Below are 23,159 nucleotides of genomic sequence, written 5' to 3'. Positions count from 1 at the left end.
CGTGATGCCACCACAGGTAGATAGTCCCAGACAGCCTCTCACCTTCAGTCTCTTCTTTTCCCTCTCTGTCCATTTCAATACATACGATACTTTCTCCATTGCTTAGCATCGTAGTATTTCCATGACAGGGTTTATGCAGGTTGTGGTTCATGCAGGTTGTGGTCATGCTGGGGGCGGTGGTTCATGATAGCAACAAGTTACAACCTAGGCGGTGAAAAAGCTTCATATGCATCTCTAGTTGGAGTGTTCAATCATTTTTGTTTCTTCCAGCCTCTTGTCTTTTCCTTTTAGGTTGTGTCTTCCCAGTTGTTTCTTCCACGTTCCACGCCAGGTGTCCAGTCATGGCGGACCGATACACATACCTCAGGTACAAGCGTTACGAAAAACATCTTTTCGATTGGATCATTCATACTTCCGACCATATTATCAAGGATTTCCCTTCTGAGGCCCCAGTCGCTGCGAACACAACCAAGACGGCCTCCTTGGCAAGACTCAAGTCACTTTCGGCACTTATTGCGAAACATATCGACCCGATCCCCACCGACATATTTCCCTTGTTCAAATCACTCATCAATGCGAGGAAAGAAACACATGACTTTTTCCTGAGATGCACCGACTCCGATCTAGACCCAAACATCCGAAGAAGCAACGAGTCACACGAGCATTGGATAAATGGTCTGGTAGATGTTTTCAGGGCTCTAGGAGGAGATACCTCGGAGCTAGGAAGCAAATTCAATTCTGACGCACCCAATGAAGACGAACGCCAGACGAAAGAAGGGGGAGAAGGTGAGGCGGAAGAAATTGATCGTGACGCACCTAATGAAGACAAGAACCAAAGTATCTTCGAGAACAGATTTTCGACACTGAGCCTGGAAAGTCAACAAGGTGCAAAGGAAGAAAGTGACGAGGATTCCAATCTTGTCGGACCTGTCAGCCATGCTGAAACCAGACGGCGGAAGCGGAATAAACGAGGGCGCAAGCGGAAGGGCAAAAGAAGGTCAACGGACACTGCCTCTACCACTTCCAATCTGCAGGATATTCCCCCGGAGAGTGATCGCATCATTGAGGATGAATCCGGCATGGTCACAGACTACTTGATGGCTGTATACTCATTGGCCAGCCAGTTGGTGGAGCTCCGTCATTACCTACAGATTGTCTGGCGCTGGGTAGCCTACCGGGGCTTGAACAGTGCTGTTGCTGCAAACCTATGCAACGTGGCAATTGGGATGATCAGGGACGCCCAATCTCAGATCTTCATTGATTTTCCTGACCGCGACTCTTTCCATGTCATCATGAAGACTCTCACAGGTGGAGATCCTGAAAAGGCCCAAGGCCAGCTCTGTATGCGAGTTTCGCGACAAAACCAGGATGGAACAGGTCACAGGTCGCAGGAACTGTACGTCGACGTGAAAGAACACTTTCTGTTAGACTCCTATCAGAACCTATGCGACTTTGTCACCGACTACCGGGCAACGCCACTACGCAGGCCTACCAAGCGTATGCTCAGAAGCATCCGGAATTGGGATCCCGAGTTAGATCTTCAAAGAGCAACCGAAGAGCAGCGCTTGAAGTGGCGCCGAGCGTACACCATCAATTGGCTATACGACTTGGTCAATATCTTTTCCTCAGTTGTCGTTCAGCAACAGACACTCAAGGGACAGCACATCTGTCTCGAAACGGTTGATTGGTCTAGGGACGGACCTTGGAGCGAACATCGGCGCTTATTCGGCATTAACGACTTTGCTGGCGATATCACAAATCTCGCAGTACAAAAGCCCGGGACAGAATTTCGGTCAAAGATCCTTCCTCACCATGTCTTCCAGCTGCAGTCCATCGTGGACTCCTTTGCTGTGTCTCGCGGCTGGAGAGTTGATATTCTGAAGGGCCACGACCTGAACGACCCTGCTTCTAAGTTTCGGCCTCGGGGAGACATCGATCTCTTCATGGGTCGTGAATCAAAGTCCGGGAAGGGCTTTTACCAATCCGTGGATGTACTGAATCCAATTTTCCACAAAAATGCTAGCCTGTGTAACGATATCGACCTCGCTGCACTCGAAGAAAAACTGATAGCACTCCGACAGGACTTCGTCAACTGGCTCGGGGAAAGCAAGTATACGTATGGCCTAGAGTCGCGGTTTTCTGACACAAACAGGAATGGCCTATGGGAATACTCTCCGTTTCTCTGTGGTGCAGGCCTGTCGGAGGCACTTGAATTGGCATACGGCATGGGTATGCTTCTCTGGGACAAATTGCCTGAGCCGATGTGCATCATTCATCTACACAACATGTTGGTTCAGGAAGGCCTGATCGCCCGGCCAGTAACATTGTGGAGTGCCCTTGAGTCTTTTTTCCAGGATTCATTCTTCTCTAACGGGAACGTACCCGCCTCTGAATTTGCCCAGGCCATCAAAACTCGGATCCATGGGCCCAATGCTCATCGCAGCTCTCCCCGAAATCGGTCACAAAGACAACAGCCCTCCCAAAATGCGACGAATATGAACGAACTGTTAGATCCTAGTGTTAATCGCTTTTTCAAAACTAAATCTTTACTGCAAACCTACCGGGGTGCAAACTGGATCCCAAATCGCATTCCGGATGAAGACATCCCCCTTCTCTCGCATCTAGCGTTGATCCGTTTGACGGAGACTACGAAAACCACGGATCGCGCCACAGGTGAAGTGACCCTAGAAGATACAGATCTAGTCAGACGTCTAAAATCACGTGGGTTTAGTGACAAAGAGATCATCAGATTATCATCCCCGTCTATGCCGGTAGATCAACCTGATATGTCCGAAATGACGAGCACGCCCCAGTCCGCTATACCCGAGGAACACCCGTTCGGTTCGGCCGGATGTCCTATCAAACACGATCTTAGCCTTCCTACATACTTGGACCTTCTCAGGCACGATCTCGTCGCGGACATCTGCGGCGGAACAAGGCCGCTATCCAGCCTGAACTACAATTCGGTCCTCGTGCACTGCTATTGGATGTTTAGGCAGATGGAAGAAAAGCTACAGGCTTGTTTCAACGAAACATGGTTGGAGTCTTGTTTAGACGAGTGCCCATTTACGCAGCATCAATCACTTACCGTGGCAGCTTTGAGAGGGAGAGACCCAGAGTGTCTGAAAATAATGGCGGGCATATTTGAGGAGGAAAGTCCTGGATTCATGAACCATATTTACTGGGACACTCTGTTGAAAAAGCATGACGAGCAGAAAATTGTTGCATCTGAGGGCGACAAAACTGTAAGTATCCTAGATTCTTGCACGACCATGTAAAGGATGTGAATAGTTCCTGTTTGTTAGATGTAGGCCTATAAAAGGCTTGTTCTTTTGGCTACTTTGAATGGCTTGAATGGCCATGGATTTCTTCTTGTTTCTTCTTCCTTTCCCTTATATTATAGTAGCCTCCTCGAACAAGAACACTTGTTTTTTGATGGAGATGAACGGTTCAAATTCCTTCTAGTCGGTTTCTACCGACGAGAGGTTGTGACTCGGTGTGGAACGGGCCGGGCCTGGCCTGCGCATTCCCGAGTTCGGTCTCGTATAAGCTACCTATGCGAGATCCCAAGTCCCCGAGCTCCACAAAACACGAGCAGATCAGCAGTTGTGGTTCAGATATATGTAGAGTAAAACATTTTCATAACGAAATAAATGAGATATATCAAAATATTCGTCAAAGGTCTTCATAATATCCAGATCGCCTACATGACTAATATATATCTGGTGGAGGTGTAAATTTACTCCCCAGACGGGCCTTAATATCCCACAGCTTATATACCTATAGCATCCTCACCTATGACAGCCTCTTGTGTTTTCAGCTAGGTAGAGAGCATGGTAATTGACAAAATTTCGCCCCAAGATAGTTACCGCTACTCTCGAAAACAGAGCTGCGTCGACGTTTATGGTGGCAGAGGGTATCCGTACTTAGCCCATCATTTAAATCCATTGTTGCCTTGTTGGCACGCGTGCATCGACTGGAAATTTCCCGAAGATGCTGGACTCGGGCCTATGTGACCGCGCTCACTTAGAGTACTTGTCCAGCGAAAGTAGCGAACCCGAGTAGGCGAGTGGGGTCTCGCGGTCTCGCATAGTCACATACCGTCGGTACTATGTTCGGGGTTTCCCATTGGAGATATGTACCGAGTGGTCCCTGGACGGGCCGCCCGGGCTTACCCGCCGGTGCCCAATCGCAAGGTCTCCCAAGGTCGGGTAGGTCCACCTGGGCATGGACCCGTGGACGCCCCGGGATCTCATCTATGGTTTATGCTCTTGAAAGCTAACCTTGGAAGGTTTTATGCTGGAGAAACCTTGGTGTTATTCTTTGTTTTACAGATTCATACGAAGATATAGAGCTACTGAGCTACTGTATTTACGAGGTGAATTACTATTTGCACTCTCTCACTTTTACCAACTACACACCTGTTCAATACTATAGTGATCTCAGCCATATTGCCCAGATATGACTATGTACTCAACTACTCCATACTCCATTGCAATGATTCAGATGTTTGCCTGACAAAGCCGGTCTCAATTCAAACCTTATTTAGCAAAGTGGGTCCAATACGAACTGAGCGGCTCGGGGTCATCCCTCGACGCAATTTTGCAACCAGTTCAGCGAAATAAATGTGGCAGTGTTCATTCCGCCCAGGATTTCGTCCCACTCACTTGTTCTTTTGATATGTGGGCCAGTTATTCCTACTCCGTAGTATGGACTGCGTACGGGGATTCAATCATCGCACGGTTCTGTATGAAGCTAGTTCGGGCTGGCGGGGGACTGGAGAGTGGAAATCCCAACGGCTCTGAGCGACTTATCGGGCGCCGACGTTTTTTTACGATGTGGCGGTATAGCGCTCTTGCTGTTGGCATATCCGCAAACATCTACGTCCTTGGGTTCCAATAATATTCCCTGTGGTGCCTTCTCATCAGAGTTACCCCTCTGACCCCTCAGGGGCATACAACAAATGTCAGAATTATTTCAGCGGGCTGCTCCACCCTACCTCGCTTCTTGTAATTACCCGCTCCACTCCGTGCGTGGCTTGCTACGTGAGATTGGATAAAGGCGCCCTCATCTCACCATTGGCTTGGAAAAGCCGCGCCCCTCTTCGCCAATACCCCCGGCCGCTTTTCGCTTTTCGCTAGGATCGAGGTTTCAGCCGCTCGAGCGTAATATTTTAACATCACGCCAGTTAAAAACTTATAATTTCCTAGTTTTCTATCGAAAAAAGGGAACAGTCAGCAAGTTTGGAAAAGGCAACGGAGAGTTGCTGCTTAGCTCGGATCGAGCTAGAACCGATATATCATCCAATGGATACAGTTCAAGATCACGGAGAGTATAATCTGCGGGAGGCATGGGACAAGGCATGCGCGTCATTTGCGCAGAAAACAAAAGTCGACCTCACTATAACCCCGAAATACTCTGTCGACGAAGTTCTTGATCAAATTCGTGCGAAGCAAGATGACGACGACGAGAAAAACAACAAGTACAGGGCTGCAAAAGATGCTATTGGCAATACGTTGAAATTCATCATGCTTCTGGGTGGGATTGCTGCTCAGGGGGCAAGTATGGTGAGTGCCCATTATCCCCAAGATTGACATTGCTCATAGTTACGACCTAGGTTTTTGCGCCCGCTGGTCTCTGCTTCAATGCAATTTCATATCTAGTTGATACTGGAGCGAGATACAAACGCATTTTCAGCAGCTTGGCAGACTTGTTCCGCCGCATCTCCGACGTGCTAGAGCGCTGCAAAGTCTATCTGCGGTTGCCCGCCGACGCGGTTGACGTCGCTCTCCGCAAGATCATCAATGAGGAGCTGGTGTGTTTTGTCGACATTTGTGCGTTGTCGATTAAGGTCCTCAAGGGGCACAAGGTCTTCATCGCGCTCAAGGTGTTTGTCTTCGACGGCGACGAAGGCGTGAGCGGCCAGCTGGCTCACCTGGCCACTCTAGTTGAGCGCGAGTCTCAGATGCGGGCAACACTAGGGTTTGAGTCACAGAAGATGAGCGAGAGAAACATTATTGAGAACAGAGATAGCACCAGAAAGATCAATGGGACAGTCGATAAGCTGCTCAACTTTGAGAAGAAGAGAGATGCAGACACTGCCTTGAAGAAGCTCCTGAACAATATCGATTCCAGTCTGGACAAACCTAGCGAGGCTTTACAAGTCGTTCAAACGACCCTTCGACGTCTCCTGAGTGACCAGGTCCCGGGGAGCGGAGAGTGGCTTTGGAGCGATCCCCTCTATACGGGGTGGGCGACCCTCGAAAGTTCGCCATTTTCAGTCCTTGGTATCTCCGGAGACGAGGGACATGGCAAATCGTTCCTCTTTGCAAGCATCGTCAGATTCCTACAAGAGGCACAACCTGAGTCAGAGAATAATATGAGGTGCACTTCCACTGCCTATCATATATTTGACAAAGATAAACAACAAATATCCTTGGTCCAGGCCCTGAAGGTCCTCGCGTGGCAGGTCGCCGAAAAAGATATTGTTTACCGCAAAGATGTGAGCTCTGTGAAAGCAACCGGTATCAACCAGATAGGAACTCTCTGGGACATTCTCTTTTCCAAGTCATATAAGAGTGACTCAATCATCTTCCTCCTTCTGGATGGTATCGACCAGATAGAGAAGAGCGAACTCAAGGAGCTCATTCAGGTTTTGGGGCGGTTACAGGCTACCTCTGGAACCTGGTCACAGTTCAAGCTCCGCATTGCTATCACCGGGCGCAATGAGACAATGAGCAAGCTCAAAGGTCAGCTTGGAGAAAGAATGTCGACGATTAATGTGACATCGGAAAAGAATGATGATATAGAGAAATTCATTATTGACCGCATGAATAAGATGGAGATTCTGAGCGGCTCGTCGGAGCAGGTCCTCTCTCTTCGGCACGACATCTTGCAAGATTTGAAGACTCAGACCCATGGTGATTTTGTCAATGTCAGCCTCTTGCTGCAGGAGATTAGCGGGAAACAGCGTCCTGGTGAGATCAGAGATATACTATCCCACTCGGGAGGTAAGCGATCCGACACTATCATGAGAAGGATAGAAGTTCTCAACGAGACACTCACCGAAGATGACATCTCTGACCTAAACGTCATCCTCACATGGGTCACCTTTAGCCTTAACCCTTGGTTACGAACTCTGGAAGACCTGGAGGGAGTCCTCTACCTGAAGGCCGGGGAATCTTCTCTCCGGCCCTTGGCGGACAAGATAACAGACGAATATTCCTCCCTCCTCCGGATTAATGGAGAACCGCATCCCGTAACTAAGATAATCCCGAAGTCCACCTCATACGTTGAGATAGTCTCCGACGCAATAGAGGAGTTCATACTAACGAGGCATGAGTTCCATAACCCTGAAGGTGCCCCAGACCTTAACATTACTGGTGACATCAGTGAAGTCGAGGTCAGGATTATCCGTCGGTTTTTGGAGACGGTCTGCGACCCCAAGCTGTTCGCCAAATTTGGATTCGAAGAGTTCTTCCAGCGGAAGCTCAAAGGAAAAACGGCCCGAGTCGGAGTTGACACCGACACTGCTCACTTAAGTATCCTTTCAACATGCTTGGAAGTTATCAACCACCAGGGAACTCCAGAATTAGACTCGCTGCTCACTTATTCGTTTGAATCTTTCGCTGCCCATCTTGAATGTGTGGACCCTTCATTGACACAACCACAACACAAGGCGGCTCTTGGCCCGCAGCTGGTTAGTCTCTTTACGGACGAAAGGGTGATTAAAAAATGGTGGAACCCAACCATTTCTATGGTGCGATGTCTTAGTTGGATCCTCGAGGACGAATATGCCGAAGCTTCGTTGAAGTGGCTTCAAGACTCCGCGGTCTCTAAAAGCCTCACTGATGATCAAAGAATATGGGTGAAAAGTTTGAGTTCCAAGTCCGAGCCTGATGCGGATATCCTGGAGCACATTGCTAAATTTACCGCCCGTCTCTGGTTGCAACCTGATGATGGTGTAAGCTATCCTCCCAATTGCTTCGCTGTAGTTCATGGATATCTCACAAAGGTATGTCCTTGGTAATTCCGCACACCCTACCTAACAATGACTTGAAGCTGATTGATTTATCAGATTGAGAACCGCAAAAACCCCAAAATCAAAAGATCGATCGATTTCTCAAGGCCCGAAACTATTGACGCATCCCATATCTCCGATGCCGCTGAATGGGCTCGACAGAAGCTTGGGCTGGATAGCCTAGGGTATGAGGAGACCCGCAGGTTAGCGCGCACATTTAGGGAGTTTGAAAAATTCCCTGAGGCCATTGAACATTTCAAACTCTCATGCTCTCTCCAGGAGTACAACTGGCTCGCGCTATGGGGTCTCTCGACCGTGTATGCCTACCAGGAGGAGTACGCGCTAGCGATTGAGACACTAGAGGCCGCAAGAAATACAATAAAGTGCCATGAGACACGCGAGGATGATATTGAGTTGATATGGCTGGACCGCGATATGGCTGAGTACAATGGGAAGTTGGGAAATAGTGACAAGGCGCTTGCAATATACGAGGAAATGCTGAGGAATGACCCGAATGACTATGACGCGGCGTTGGGGATGGTGATACAATACCACAAAACCAAGAATTTGGAGGGCCTACTCAAGTTCCTTGATTCACTCAAGGCCTCCATGGACGATTCAACCGGTCTGGACAGACGGACGCAGACGTTCCACCAGCACAACGACAGGGACGAGTATCACGAGGCAATCCTCGGTCTGGTGTCTGACAGTAAGACATTTGACGCTGTGTTTGAAAGCTACCAGGAAGCCATTGTTGCCGCTAAAGAGCAGCTCGCCAGGGCGGCTAATAATGGCGACGTTGACAAGGAAGCAGTCCATCGGGTCTGCCAAGTGCGTCTGATGCATAATCTTGCGCTTCTTTGCTACGATAATAGCACCGAGAACGTCGAAAGGAGGAAATTTGCCATCGAACAGTGGGTCCGCGTCCTACAGATCGACGAAATTCGCGACGAGACATTCGTCTCAATCGCAAAAAGCACGGCCTGGACAAAATTGGCAAACGCATGTTTCCGCGAGGCGATGCGTGACCCAAGCAATGCCGCTACCTACCTGGAGCAGCTGGAGCAGCTGACCACGTGGAAGCCCGCATACGATATCGACGGCTTCAGGCGCTCTACAGCCTACGCCTCAGAACTTGTCGCACGATACTACGCGCTCCAAGGCGACGAGCAAAAGGCCAAAGATGCCCTGCGTATGCACGTCAAACGCAATCTCGACTTTCTCTCTGACGATGATCCGTTCAATGACTGGATGGGATATCTGGGATTGGCAAGGCATCTCATGTTCGCGGGCCATGACGCAGACTGCCTCGCCGCTTGGTCGTTGATTGTTCCATACGACGACGAGGAGCCTAGTCCAGAAGGGCCGGGGAGCGAGCCAACATTACAGAAGCTCACAGGGCCCATGTGGGAACACTGTGCAGGCTGCGGGACTCGTATCATGTACCCAAATAATATCTATATGTGCAGAGAATGCGACTATACGCACTTGGATGAGCCCTGTTACATCAAACTACGCGAGGGGACCCTCGAAAAAGAGATCTGTGACAAGGAACACGAAATCCTGCACATCCCACCGTTCGATGCTGCCGAGCGCGAGAGAGTTGGTGAGGGTAACGTCTTGGTTGGGGAGGAGATCATCTCGGTCAGCGAGTGGCTCCAGCATATCAAGGACAAGTGGGATATTCATCCGGCATTGTAAGAATGCAGGAATTCTGTCGCTCCCACACACGTCTAGTGATGTATCTCTGTTCTTTTCTGGTCCTTTTTCTTTTTCGTTCGGACCGTCTCGATGTGAAATGCACCTGATCATTGATTGACATCTGAACTTGAATTGCCTGATGCAGGATGACGATAACATGGCGACCCTCCAATAAATGATGAGTGTCCACTGTCAGATTCAATCTATCTAGCTCAGCGCCATGTCCTGAGGGTTCCTACCTAGGGTACCTAGGTAGGTACGTTGCACTATGTTCACACGCCACCAAACCTATTTTTCCGACATTGCCATCGATGTCTCCCTTCAGCAAAAGTGTCATAGCGCAATCTATGTAGCAAGCGAATTGTTGTGTTCTCGTTTTGAAAAGAAAACAAAACAAAAATCCACTTCAGCATCAGCATCAAACCGGGATCGCATCAGATTGCATATGTACCAATTATCCATCTGGAGGCCCCTCACATATATTGAAAGTCTTGTAGTCCCGTATCTGTCCTTGGCAATGCATAGAAAAGGCAGGAGGCGTAGGAGGCTGCCCCTCATACTACCGCTGCAGGTCCTTTTACAGGTGCTGAAACGACATGTGGTCCACGTATCACCACTAGTGTGGACGTCGTTAATGGATAGATGATTGGACTGGTTTGAGAAACCGGGGTTGAGCTATATTGGGTTTAAGTCTTGATCTGCTCCGTACGTCCGCCAATGGTAACTTGCGGAGCGCTGGCTTGCTTTGAAAAATATGCAAAGGGGAATTAAGCCATCAGGATCTATACCGGTATGGAGCTTATGCTGTGACAAGAGTACGTGGAGTCTGTACCGCCGTCACCAGGTCCAGCGAGAACCTGGATAGGATCTCAGGTCGTTGTTTTCTCGGACCCATATAGAGACAACAACCTTCCATTGTTCTGAGGTTGAAAGCCATAGAATGATTACCTAAACACAATTATCGTATGTACGGAGTAGCCATTTTTCAAATTATATTGCACTTCGTATTCCTTTGCTCCCGCGAACACGAGTTGCCCAGAAAGTAGGGGCTCAGCTGTGTCTTGGCTTAGAATATACGAGACGGATCGCCCGGGGATGTTACTACATTGGGTCATCGAACCTGTCGATCATTTATGCTTGTGGTAAACACTAACTCCAGAAATAGATACAGGGCCAGACTTGAGGAAGATAAACATCTTCACGATAGTTATAGATTTTCTGGTACTTTTCTAGATATAGTGTATTAAGAGTAGATCTGTGATCGACTAGTGGCATAACCTAAAGGTCATCCTAAAATAATCTCTTTTGCTCTGAACATACCATCCTCGATGGGTGATAAAACGAGGACACGAGGATCCCTAGATGTTTACCGCTTGGTCATTCTTCTAATCCAAAACAGGACATCCTAAAATAGTCTCTTTCACTTTCGACGCACCATCCCAGATTGGCCCCAAAATGAGAATACGAGAATCTCTAGATGAACCATTCCTTCGTCGTTCTTATAATCCTGAACAGAAATGATCGACATGACTACCCCAGCCTCTCCGCCTTATTGATAGCGGGATACGTACCAATGGCCTGTGTCAACCGGGATTAGGTAGTAGTAGGTGTCGTATTAGACATGAGGGGATTGGAATATTGGCCCATCGACGTCGCTGATCTCTCGTGATGGGTTCTATTCTGGCTTCACTCGGCATGTTACGAGCATTGGCATCGACGAAGTTACATCGTTCACTTTATTTATAGAGATTCGATACCACCCGGAAAACTATATAAGCAACCATTTGCCCTCGCTTTTACTCTCTTCATCATCCTCTCCAAGACAATCAAATCACAATCCAAAGACCAATCATCCAATCCACATCTACCTTTTCAATCCCCTCTCAACCTCCAACTACTCAAACCAAACCGTCAACTTCCAACAAAATGAAGTTCACCGCTACCACCATCGCTGCCATCGCCACCGTCCTCCCCATGGCCAACGCCTGGATCTTCACCACTTGCAGCGGGCAGTGGGACGGTGAGAACAACAAGGGCTGCACCAAGTCCTCCTGCAAGGGCGGTGACACCATTGACTGGGAGGCCACCTGGGGCTCCGACTGCGTTCTTCGTGTCTACAGCGACAGCTCCTGCAGCAACCAGATTGGAATTGCATCTGATGACTGGAACGATCACCAGTTGAGCAGGAGCATGGGTAGTTTCCGCGTTTCGTCTTGCTAGGCTGCTCATTTTGACTGTGATGGATACATGTCATGATGAGGGCTGCGGTGGGTTTCTGTGGGAATGGGGGTATTTGTTTGGGGTCGATATTCAGTGTTTGATGTCAAATATGATGGGCTGGTCTTGGCCTTCGCAGCTGTGTTCTATCTAGCACTTGAATTTCATTTCAGCCCTTTTGAAACCAGAACTTATGGACTTTAGTAGACATGGTGTAAGTTACACGTAAATTTATTCCCGACGACTGAAGAAAGTGTAGCCCGCAGCTAAGATAGGAAAGCCCCATTGAAGTTTGTTACCTATGCCAACCCGCATATACACCGATCTAATCTTCTGTTCTCAACAAATTATTTATTCTTGTATCTTATTAGCTCAATTATTACGCTCCCCCACAAGTGCGTGGCATGGTAAATTGATACAGCCAAATCCACGATCCCGCAGCCGGTGACAGCTGACATGGTACCATCCCCAGCAACAAAAATCCCGCCGTGACAGAGCTTTCCATTTCTACGTTGGCTCTTTCGTCCCTTTGGACACCAAGTAAACTTTGTCTATCACCTCGCACGATTTACCGACTTATACTGTACATCGGTCTTGGCAGCTAGCTGGTACTCCATACATAGCTTGAAATAAAGTTATGTGAATGTGAATGGACAGGCCCATTGTAGACCACTAGGCCCACATTCTACCTATGTAACGTACATATACAATGGCCAGCCCTGTGGGGCTTCCGATATTCATCCTACTAACTCCTAGAGACTAGCCTACAAATAATGGTGTACCGTCACTATAGGTAGTAGATAGCTGTATTTGTGGCCATATTCTATTTATGAATGACACCTACAGCCTGCACATGTGGACGGGTGAAAGGCTTTCAATATTGTAGACCTGCAGATACCCATGGACACATTTGTATCCATGATGGCTTTACTGTGGGAACATATAGCGTATGTACATTACCACTAGACGACAACAAAAACCAAGGTTCTTATTTAGGGCCTAGAGGGGCCATCTCATAGTCTGACATCTACTTCCGATTTGACCCAATCACAATGAAGAATTGAGATACGGTTAAACTTCTCCTGAGGATGTGATTGGCTGCCTTGTACTAAACTTTCCCGTTCCATGTCACCGCTTATCTAATCTATCGGCCAGACCGGGGGCCAACGGTTGGAACATTGGAACACCCATTAGAAGTTCCACCAACCTTGGAGGATTCGAAGCTTGCGGGCTGCAACTTTGTGTGCCCCCGCGAAGCTTCACATACTTCCTTTCTAAAATCCGAAGGCCCAGTCGGTGATCTTCTAGATTATCCTCCGCTTTCTTCCAAGGAGAGGAGAAAGCGGATATCTTCCCAAGTTTGTCTCTAGCATTCTCGCATTCAATGTCCCAGGCCTGTGACCGGCGCAATGTCACGTCCAGTCACATCGCAATACGCTCAGAAGTACCATGTCAACTTTGGCACATCCAGGGAGCGTGAATTCTATAAGTAATCTACCCACCTTCATAAACATACCGTTGTTGCCCATAGGCTAACTGTGCGCCCCGCCTCCTCACTAGGTATTTACCGCCGTACCATCTCAACCCACACGCTCTACACCATATCGGCCCCGTTACACCGTCAAATGAACATGTCGCTCGATCCTCGGCGGACCCGGTCCTCACGGCATTCGCCCAGCTAGGGACTTTACGACTGAATGCGCAGCGCTCGTTGATCTCGCTCTTCGGTCGAAACGAACAACATATTCTCACAGAAGCCACTCAAACCCTCAGTCTACAGGATGATAGTGACCATAATGCCCGAGATGAGCTTTGGGTCGGGAGCTGTACTATGTCATATGAGCGCAGCTTGTGTAAATCAGTTATGAATTCTACGCCGAATACGTCAAACGCCAGGGAAGGCGTGTTTGTTGTGCCCAATCTTGCTGAAGATAAGGCATTCAAGGGCCATGTGGATGTGACTACATTCCCAAACATTCGCTTTCTGGCGTCGAGTCCTATCATCAGTCCAAAAGGTGTGGTGATTGGATCCTATACAATTTTGGACGACCAACCTCACGACCCTCTGGACGATAAGTCGCTGCAATTCCTGGTTGATATTGCAGCTACCGTCATGAATTACTTAGCGACTAGTCACTCGAAAGTCCAACATTTCCGCAGCGAGCGCATGATGGTTGGCCTTGGAAGTTTTCTCGAGGGAAAAGGCAGTCTGCGTAACTCATGGGTCGTCGACACTGAAGTTCCTCAGACGATGTCTGGTGGTATGGAACATGCAGAGGGGCACGTCAATCGGGAGCAGCAGGAAAAGCAAATTTCGCAAAACGTGGCTCAGGCCGTGGCTCAAAATGACGCACCAAGCCATCTCCCTTTTCGTCCATACAATCTTCATATCCCTAGAAGTAAACCCCTACAGGGGGATAAGGAGAAATATCGGTCACTTTCCAACTCGAGCACCAGCAAGAGGGATGCCAGGGCCTTATTGAAACTCAAAGAAGCATCTCAAGCGGCCATGGCAACCGACAATGATCAGTCAAGGCAGCAATCACCGAAAGATGATTATACTGCCAAAGTGAATGAAACCTTTGGACGCGCAGCCAACCTCATCCGCGAGAGTATCGAAGTTGAGGCAGTTGTTTTTTTCAACGCCAATTTCGGCTCCCAGGAAGCTTTGGTGGACAATGCGAAGTCTGACACGGAAGGCAGTAGTTTTGAAAGCTGTTCTTCGGGCGATGAGGCCACATTCCGAAGCTCCCCCAAACGTTCTTTCCCAGATCGGGATTTTCTTGGCCCAGAGCAGGCTACAAGCTCAGGCAAAGCTACCTTGAACCCGTGCGAAATACTCGGATTTGCCACTTCGAGTGCCTCTAGCGTCAATGACCAGCCGACGGAGGATAACAAAATCGCATTATCGGAGTCATTTCTTGGCGGCCTTTTGCACCGATATCCTCGAGGCAAGATTTTCAATTTTGGCGAAGATGGAACTGTCTCATCTGATGACACCGGTGACGGCGTAATAAAACGATTTTTGCGACGCCCTGGGGGCAAGAAGTACAAAAAAACACAGAAATCCCTTGTGCGCCAGGATGCTCAAACCTTGCTTCAACTTGCTCCCGAGTCTCGAAGCATCATCTTCTCGCCTTTATGGGATTCACACAAGGGTAGATGGTATTCGGGGGCTCTGACGTGGACGAAAGCGCCCCACCGTGTCTTCACATCGAATGATGAGTTAGCATTCCTCTTGACATTCGGAACAAGTATCATGGCAGAAGTGCACCGACTCGGTTCTCATTTTGCCGATCGAGCAAAATCAGACTTGCTCTCAGGTCTCAGTCATGAACTTCGATCCCCTCTGCATGGCATTTTTGGGACAGCAGAGCTCTTCAGTGACACCGTTATGGACGCGCTGCAACGAGGATTTATTCATACGATTTCCTCTTGCGCATACACATTACTGGGCTCGATAAATCAACTCCTCGAGTATGCCAGTATCAATGATGTTCGACCGAACCCTGTCGCCAACCCTCCAGGTGGCGGTATTTACAAACGTCCTGTCGACCGGAAAGTGGCCGCAGCCCGTCGGTCTTCGCATTCTTCACATTGTGGAGAAAATGATGTCAATACTTGTGTCGAACTTGATGCTACCTTAGAAGACGCAGTTGAAACTGTTTTTGCTGGCTATTCCTTCTTCAGCAGTTCAGGGTCCCCTCTTCGGGGTATCGCCGGCGCTCCTACATTGGCTGGCAAACAGCCAGATAGACGGGATGGGGTTAAGGTGGTTTTGGACATTGATCGCACCCACAGTTGGAAGTTTTCAACGCAGGCTGGGGCTTGGCATGTCATCCTCACGAACATCTTTGGGAATGCCTTGAAATTCACTCGAAACGGTTATATCTACGTCTCTATGAAGGCCTCCCCAGCCAAATTCGGAAAAAGCGGCGAGGTCACAAGCTCAGCAGTCACCGTGACTGTGAAGGACACTGGATGTGGGATTGACCCGGATTTCCTGAAGAACGGACTATTCACTGCTTTCTCACAGGAAGATTGCATGACAACCGGCAATGGTCTTGGGTTGAGCATCACACGACGGATACTCTTATCGCTTGGCGGTGATATCCAGGTCAACTCCGAGAAGAATGTTGGCACTGAAGTCGTGGCAACTGCGACCCTTGATCATGCGTCTGCTCTGGACAACCTCGAAAAGTTGAATAGTCACTCCCCCATCACCATGGCGCAAAGGCTTGCACGCGGAAAGACTATTGGAATCTTAGGTCTCGGAACTTCTGAATCAGACACAGCTCTATCCACATCGTTACGGAAGCTGTGTCAAAACTGGTTCTCCATGGAAGTCCGTCTAATTGGGTCCTCACAAACACAACTCGCCCACTGTGACTTATACATATCTTCTCATGAATATCCGGATATAGGGGATCATGAGACCAGGGCTATTACGCCTAGACCGGGCGTTAAACTTTCTTCGCCCGTCATCACAATATGCCCATCTGCGAGAACCGCGCACTCGATGTCTGTTGAAGCTCAAAATCGCGGGGATGCACATGTGCTTGAGTTTATCAGCCAACCTTGCGGAGCGCGAAAATTGGCAAAAACGTTAGAAGCGTGTATCAACCGTCAGCAGCTGCGGGTTGACTCCCTCCCGGGCGAAGAAAACGTACCGGACTGTTCAGGGAGCTTCCCAGCGGATCTCAGCACCAATGAGCCTCAAATGGACTTGTTTCTTAGCCCGTCATCAAATGGAGAGGTCAGAGAACCCTCCACGAAAAAAGTGGCAACTAATTCAGAAACATACAGCCAAGGCTCAGTGGGAATGCGGGGGTCGTTAGGACTCTCTCAGGGGAATATTGACGACCAGCTTCCTCCATCTAAAGAAGCCACCACCACTGGCCACGACACACCCGTGAAAAAGGAAAATGACCTTGTATCAGACCCTCCATCGACGGTTCTTCTTGTGGATGACAATGATATCAATCTCAGAATTCTTATGGCTTTTATGAAGAAGTTGAAATGTGATTGTCTTATTGCGCAAAACGGAGAAGAAGCCGTCGAGGTGTTCAAGGCCAATTGCTCTGTCATTGGAATGATTTTCATGGGTCGGTATTTGAAACATTAACCTGGATTTCCTCTGACGATCTAATACTCTTGACAGATATCTCCATGCCAATCATGGACGGCCTAGAAGCTACTAGACGAATCCGCGAGTTTGAGAAGACACTGGAAACCCAGTCTCCTGTCAGAATTGCTGCCTTGACTGGCGTTGCGCAAGCCGATATGCAACGTGATGCGATTGGGTCTGGTATGGATTTATTCCTCACCAAACCCGTACGGCTGAAGAGTTTACTGCCGATAATCAAAGGCATATTGCCCCCGAGCCATGCACTATGGCAAGAGCAGTAATCAACGGATTAACCTCAATCAACTTGGGCCACACTTTGCGCTCTTGCATGCAAGAGCATCATTCATATACCCCATGTGCACCAATCCCCCTGCCGAAGCTCCCCGGATCTCTCATGTTAATACACGACCCTCAACCAGCCTGTTCTATGCTTGTACATATAACAATACACGCAGTAATGTACAATCATCCCGTCCATCACATCCAGTTCTTATTCTGTCTCAAAACAAAATATCCTCCACGTGGTGCGCTCTTACCGGATGGGGTGAAAGTGCTGATCGAAAGATAATACTCCCATCAGATATCATAGTAGGATGTCCACTTGTTTGTGCAAAGCTTGACTCGAGATTGAGAATGACTAAGTCTAGATTCCAGAAACGTAAGCCGAAGACGCTGAGCGATGTTCTTTTTCAAGATAATTATCCGCTGCTCAAAGTTTACGAAAAAACACCAAACACAAACAAGTTCAATTTATACATAACGCCATAGCTCTATAAGTCCAAATGCCAGCTCCCAAACACCAATCCCAATGAAAAGTCTATCTACTTAACTCCCGAACAGATGCAACAGGCAACATCTCATCCTTCTCCTTTGAAGTCCACACCGCATTCTTACCCCATGAACGGGAGAATCTCTCAAGCGCAGCCGTAAGTGCACCCATCTTCGGTTCTATATGTTTCGCCCACTGCTGGACAACATAGAGCAAGAACGCGAAAAACATAACGAGAATAACCCCAAGCCGGAATGGGCTCGGCGTTGAAATATAAGACTCCGGGTCAGGTGTTCCATCTGCCCTTAAAACCGGCTCGAAGCCAATCGCCATGGGCAGATACAGAAGATAAACCAGAACGGATCGCATTAGCGGTCCGTGGACGAGATACAGCGGGAAGCTGATCGACCCAAACCACAGCAGCATGGGGTGGGAGAGCATCCGTCGTAAGGAGGGAGAAAGCATCACGCCGAGACATATCATCTGCGCCCCGAGACTGGCGTAGTAGCGGCTGACGTTGGCATCTTTTGGGAAGAAGGTTTCGGCAAGCGATGCGAGCTGGGAAGACCATGCGGTTTGGTCGGCGTATTGATCGGGGTACGAGCAGATGTAGAGGCCGAGTGTGACGAGGCCGTAGGGTAGGATTTTAAAGATCAGGCGTGGCCGGAGCGCTGTCAAGTTGTAGAATGATAGTTCCGCTAGTATCATGCCAGCGAAAATATTTGTTCCAACAGTACCTGTAAGAAATTATCAGGGGTGTATTTTGTATTGTGAGATTATCCCAACCTACCATCTAGGGTTGCCCAGCTGTAGGTGTATAGGACCATTTGCGCACAGAAGCGGAAAAGTGGCGTGGTATTTACCAAAGCTAGCAGGGTCATGAATACATATAGTGAACCACGGAAAAGGGGTAGCAGTGCCCATTGAGGTATGGTCGTAGGCGTTTTCTCCATACATCCATGTTCCCGCTATCTGTCGTATCAGATCCACGACGGCAGCGCCCAAAGATGGGCTTCGTTGGGGACTTGTCGCTCTCAGCCAGTATGCGTCTACCCTTCTACCCAATTGGAAGACACCAAACTGACATAAAAGCCAAGCTAAAATCGTCATTAGGGCAGCGGGGAAGACTAGTCTCCACTTGCGCCGGAAGGCGCCTGTCGAGAGCGCAGCAAGAGCATCGGCCGTAGCTCCTCGTCGGGCTAGCTGGAGCGGCTTTAGGGCATTCACGAACCCGAGTAACACCAGGAAGATGGCTACCCAGGCCTGGCCCTGTATGACGAGTCTAAAAAGTGGTCGCTGAAACAAAATAGACTTTCCAGTTTCCGCGAAAGACGGCGGGATCAGATATGTCGCAAACGAGAGACAGGTATGGCTAGCGACCACAAAAAGCGCGGCAATTCCTCGGAGACCCTAAAAGGACACGCTAGTGAGTGCCGGTTTCACAACATGAGGGGGGTTAGAAATAATACTCACATCTGCCCAGCTAGTGGGACGGATGTAAGATGCAGATTGCTTGGTCGCCAGGTCGACAATGGCCATATTGGGATCATGTACTCCGTACTGGTCAATAGTATAATGCAGCTGCTGCAGCTCCCCTGGCACATATACATAAATCCCGTTGGTAAATCATGCCTTATTCCGGGGAGACATTTCGAGCAATAAAGTCTCGAAATGAATGCGAAAACGTTAATGTGAGCTCGAATTGAAATAAGTTGACAGTTGACATCTATCCGAAAACGGAAGGGTTCGGGCTAACCACATATCACGGCCATGTGCAGACCTCTCCGGGTGCATTGGGAGTTGAGAGGAGAAGCTCAAATATTAATTGACATATTTAATTGGTCTAGGATTCAGGGGCTATGTAGTGAGGTGGAAGAATAGTCGATCGCTTATGTTGTACTCCGTCTGCGGTTCTCATCCATAGATGTCCTTTTTAGTAGTCTTGCTGAAGCCTTCTATATGCCCTGTTAGATTATTTTCTTTAGATATTGGCATTATAACTACCTAAGTAGTCTATGTAGGAATAAAATAACTAACCACAGAATATAGCAAAAACGTATGATGCACATATATAATATGTGTAATATGCGACTATAAAAGTCCAGAGTTCCTGATCGACACTCGAATTTTCGATCTATCCATTTTTTTTTTATACAAAGACCACAATGCGAATGTTATAGACAATAATTAAATACAAATAGAGTAGAATATCCAACGGTCAGTCCACTTCATATGAATACTAATGTACTTTGTAGTTGAACCCCTTTGTCCATGTTACGTCACCTGACACTAACCTGATCAGGGCTTTGTTGATTTTGCTTCAACTGCGCCTGTTTCTCTTTTCCCTTTTTCCACAGTCCTCTGGCAGGCTGTCTCCCAATTTGGTCTCTCAGCTATTGTCTTTCGTTTCTCCAAATTTGGCATTCATTCTCTAACCCTTCGGGATTCTCTTTTGTTGGGATCCCTTTCTTCCGGCCCGAATCTTCTATGGTTATCAATCGATAGCTCTCCTTCAGCGATAACAAATGTCCAGCGAGAACTCGGTGCGAAATCGTGGCCATGGTCACAGAAAACGTGAATCCTCGATATCCGCCTCCCTCGGCTGATTTCGACCTTCCTGGCCGGCACAGGGGCCCTTACCCACCCCGATTGGCATCTTTAGTCGATCCACGCGCGCGAACCGCAAATTCCGACCCGAGATCCTCACCTCACTCTCCCCACTCTGCACCTCGCCAGCGATCGCGTTCGCCTCTGCCGCGGCATCACAATCCTCATCAATATCCATGGCCGCCCACTCCGCCTCACCATGGCCCCTCGCATGGTACGAGGGGCGAATGGAAAACCCCTAGACCTACCGGTCGCCCTCGACTCTACGCCACACCACCTGACACCCATCCTCCGAACTGGCATGCGCGAGATGACTTTGAACGGCCGCATCGGAAAGCTGTTCCTGCGCGAGGCGGGCTCCGGATATCTATGTCAACATCTAGGTTGAATAATAGGCGGCCAAGGACGCAGGAATCTATCGAGCGCCGCCCACAGGATTTGAGCCCCCAGGGACAGCCCATGTCACGCTTCCCAACAAACGGGCCCGACGAAAATCCTCCCCGCCCAAGCGTCAATTCGTCCGAAACCTGGCGCTCGAGCATTGAACAACAAAGCGGAACAGAGCGCAGCAGTGTCCTAACCAAGAGCAGCTCCATCACCGATCTCTCACCGGATACCCCCGACGCGCCTTATGGCATGGATAATGGGATGAGTGTCGAAGACGCGATTTCAATGTATCTTGATGGCTTCAGCGACGTGACTGAAGAGCCTGGATCGCCGAAATCTCACGCAGGGAGTAAAGCGCCATCAGTGACACCCCCGCCATCACGCGATTCACACCTACATGAAGTACACCCACTAGAATTTCCGTCTCTGGGCGACGTTCCGCCGATACCCTCGATGCCAGAATTTGCCACCCCGCAAGACAAAAGGCTAGACTCGTTGTTTTTGCCAAACTCGACTTATTCCGAACCTACACCTATACCGCCCATACTTCCAGAATCCCCGCCAGAACCCACACCGTTGGAACCTGGACAGCCAGAAGATCCACCGGAACCCGACCGATCAGACCCTGCTATTCCAGACTCTCCGCGCGATCCCACTCCCTCCGCATCGCCGATAGCCGAGGTGCCTGAAGTGACACCTGTACACCAACGACAGCCCTCGAAAAAAGTGTTTATTCCGGGATTAGTGCCGCCAGAACTCCGCCCTGGAAACGGAGCTCGAGACGATTACGGATTTCGCAAAGCTACGCAATATGTAAGCCTGGATGAATACGAGGCATGGAAAGGGTCCTACTCCAACCATGTGACGCAGCGGAGAGCCAAATGGTGTGAATTGCTCAAGGAGCACGGGCTACCCACATCCAAACCCACAACATTCCCGCCGCAGTCTTCGAAGGTCAAACGATTTGTTCGCAAAGGAATTCCTCCCGAGTTTCGAGGTGCAGCTTGGTTCTATTATGCCGGCGGGTACGAGCTTTTGAACCGGAACATTGGCCAGTATGATGAACTTGTTGCGAAGGCCATGAGCTCACCGAGTAACGACGACAAGGAGCACATCGAGCGTGATCTCCACCGCACCTTCCCTGACAACGTCCATTTCAAACCGGAGGTCAGCCAGCAAGCAGAACCTTCCGGTAGCAGCAATCCGAACTATTCTAATGTCACGACGGAGACACAGATGATTCAGTCCCTACGGCGGGTCCTGTATGCTTATGCCCTGCATAACCCGAAAATCGGATATACCCAGTCTCTGAATTTCATCACGGGAATGCTCCTTCTTTTCCTCCCCGAGGAAAAAGCATTCTGGATGCTGCATATCATTGCCGCAGACTACTTGCCTGGAACACATGAAATCAGTCTGGAAGGTGCCAACATCGACCTCTGGATTCTCATGGTCCTGCTCAGGGACTCCATGCCGGGCATTTATTCCAAGATCGCTTCCATGGGAGGAACCCCCTCCGGGCGGGGCAAAATGCCTCCTTTGACAGTGAACTCTCGACTGCCGGACATAACCCTGGGATTGACCAACTGGCTTATGTCGGTCTTTATCGGAAGTTTACCTCTAGAAACCACCCTCCGAGTTTGGGATGTTTTCTTCTATGAGGGCTCCAAGACTTTCTTCCGAGTGTCTTTGGCAATCTTCAAAGCATGCGAGAAGGACATACTCGGCGTGACGGACCCCATGGAGGCATTCCAGATTGTCCAAACTCTCCCCAAAAAACTGCTGGATGCCAACACGTTGATGGATGAATGCTTCGTACGTCGAAACCGCGTCGGACAAGGTCGTATTGAGGAACTTCGAGCTCAACGCCGGACGGCTGTCCGCGAGGAGAAGCTGCGACGATCAGTAGCCTTCGGTAAAGGTCAACTCCATTCCGGGACGGATGATTTCACCGGCCGAAGCCGCACACCAATCCCGGGCCTCGAGCACCGGGTCGTCGGTTCCTGGCGTCACTTGAAACAGCATGCATTTCGATAAACGAATGATCATCCCGGCGTTCGTGTCTGTTGGGCGTCATTCTCAGACAGGGGCCCTTTGGGTTATCTCCTTAATGTCCGTAATTGTAATTGTGAAGTTGACGTGGTTTAGCGAGGGCAGTTGTCTGCATTATAGGCGTCTTGGCTTCGAAGGGCGAAATGGGGGGAATCGAGCATTTATGGCATTTATTTTCTCGCATTTGTACATAGACCCATGGAAATTACAAACGCATCTAAGTTCTGTGCCAAGCAGGCAACAGACTTGGCAATTTCAAGTCATCCTGGGCAGTTTCG

The 23,159-nt window shown here is 49.1% G+C and overlaps 6 protein-coding genes across 6 annotated transcripts; 5 read left to right on the top strand and 1 right to left on the bottom strand.

Annotated features, from left to right (window-relative positions):
* Positions 1-341: 341 nt before the first annotated feature.
* Positions 342-3,278, top strand: N7525_002648 (uncharacterized protein; the record flags this gene model as incomplete). Its single annotated transcript, XM_061212391.1, has 1 exon — positions 342-3,278. One exon carries the CDS (start codon positions 342-344, stop codon positions 3,276-3,278), a length of 2,937 nt encoding a protein of 978 aa, XP_061069412.1.
* Positions 3,279-5,306: 2,028 nt separating this feature from the next.
* N7525_002647 (uncharacterized protein) lies at positions 5,307-9,721 on the top strand (the record flags this gene model as incomplete). The annotated part of the gene is made up of 3 exons (XM_002559749.2): positions 5,307-5,567; positions 5,618-8,014; positions 8,078-9,721. The coding sequence occupies 3 exons, from the start codon at positions 5,307-5,309 to the stop codon at positions 9,719-9,721; spliced, it is 4,302 nt and encodes a 1,433-aa protein (XP_002559795.2).
* Positions 9,722-11,647: 1,926 nt separating this feature from the next.
* Positions 11,648-11,941, top strand: N7525_002646 (uncharacterized protein; the record flags this gene model as incomplete). The annotated part of the gene is made up of 1 exon (XM_061212390.1): positions 11,648-11,941. The coding sequence occupies one exon, from the start codon at positions 11,648-11,650 to the stop codon at positions 11,939-11,941; it is 294 nt and encodes a 97-aa protein (XP_061069411.1).
* A 1,406-nt stretch (positions 11,942-13,347) lies between these two features.
* Positions 13,348-17,347, top strand: N7525_002645 (hybrid sensor histidine kinase/response regulator; the record flags this gene model as incomplete). The annotated part of the gene is made up of 3 exons (XM_061212389.1): positions 13,348-13,427; positions 13,499-17,043; positions 17,100-17,347. 3 exons carry the CDS (start codon positions 13,348-13,350, stop codon positions 17,345-17,347), a joined length of 3,873 nt encoding a protein of 1,290 aa, XP_061069410.1.
* A 536-nt stretch (positions 17,348-17,883) lies between these two features.
* Positions 17,884-19,374, bottom strand: N7525_002644 (uncharacterized protein; the record flags this gene model as incomplete). Its single annotated transcript, XM_061212388.1, has 4 exons — positions 17,884-18,572; positions 18,626-18,628; positions 18,699-19,245; positions 19,309-19,374. 4 exons carry the CDS (start codon positions 19,372-19,374, stop codon positions 17,884-17,886), a joined length of 1,305 nt encoding a protein of 434 aa, XP_061069409.1.
* Positions 19,375-20,394: 1,020 nt separating this feature from the next.
* N7525_002643 (putative GTPase activating protein (Gyp3)) lies at positions 20,395-22,866 on the top strand (the record flags this gene model as incomplete). The annotated part of the gene is made up of 1 exon (XM_061212387.1): positions 20,395-22,866. One exon carries the CDS (start codon positions 20,395-20,397, stop codon positions 22,864-22,866), a length of 2,472 nt encoding a protein of 823 aa, XP_061069408.1.
* Between the last annotated feature and the right edge of the window lie 293 nt (positions 22,867-23,159).

The sequence above is a fragment of the Penicillium rubens genome, assembly GCF_028828025.1.
Source record: "Penicillium rubens strain IBT 27055 chromosome Unknown utg000002l_segment0_segment0, whole genome shotgun sequence".
Classification (NCBI taxonomy): Eukaryota; Fungi; Ascomycota; class Eurotiomycetes; order Eurotiales; family Aspergillaceae; genus Penicillium; species Penicillium rubens.
The sequence above is the reverse complement of the archived record's forward strand: the minus strand, read 5'-3'. Positions and strand labels throughout refer to the sequence as shown.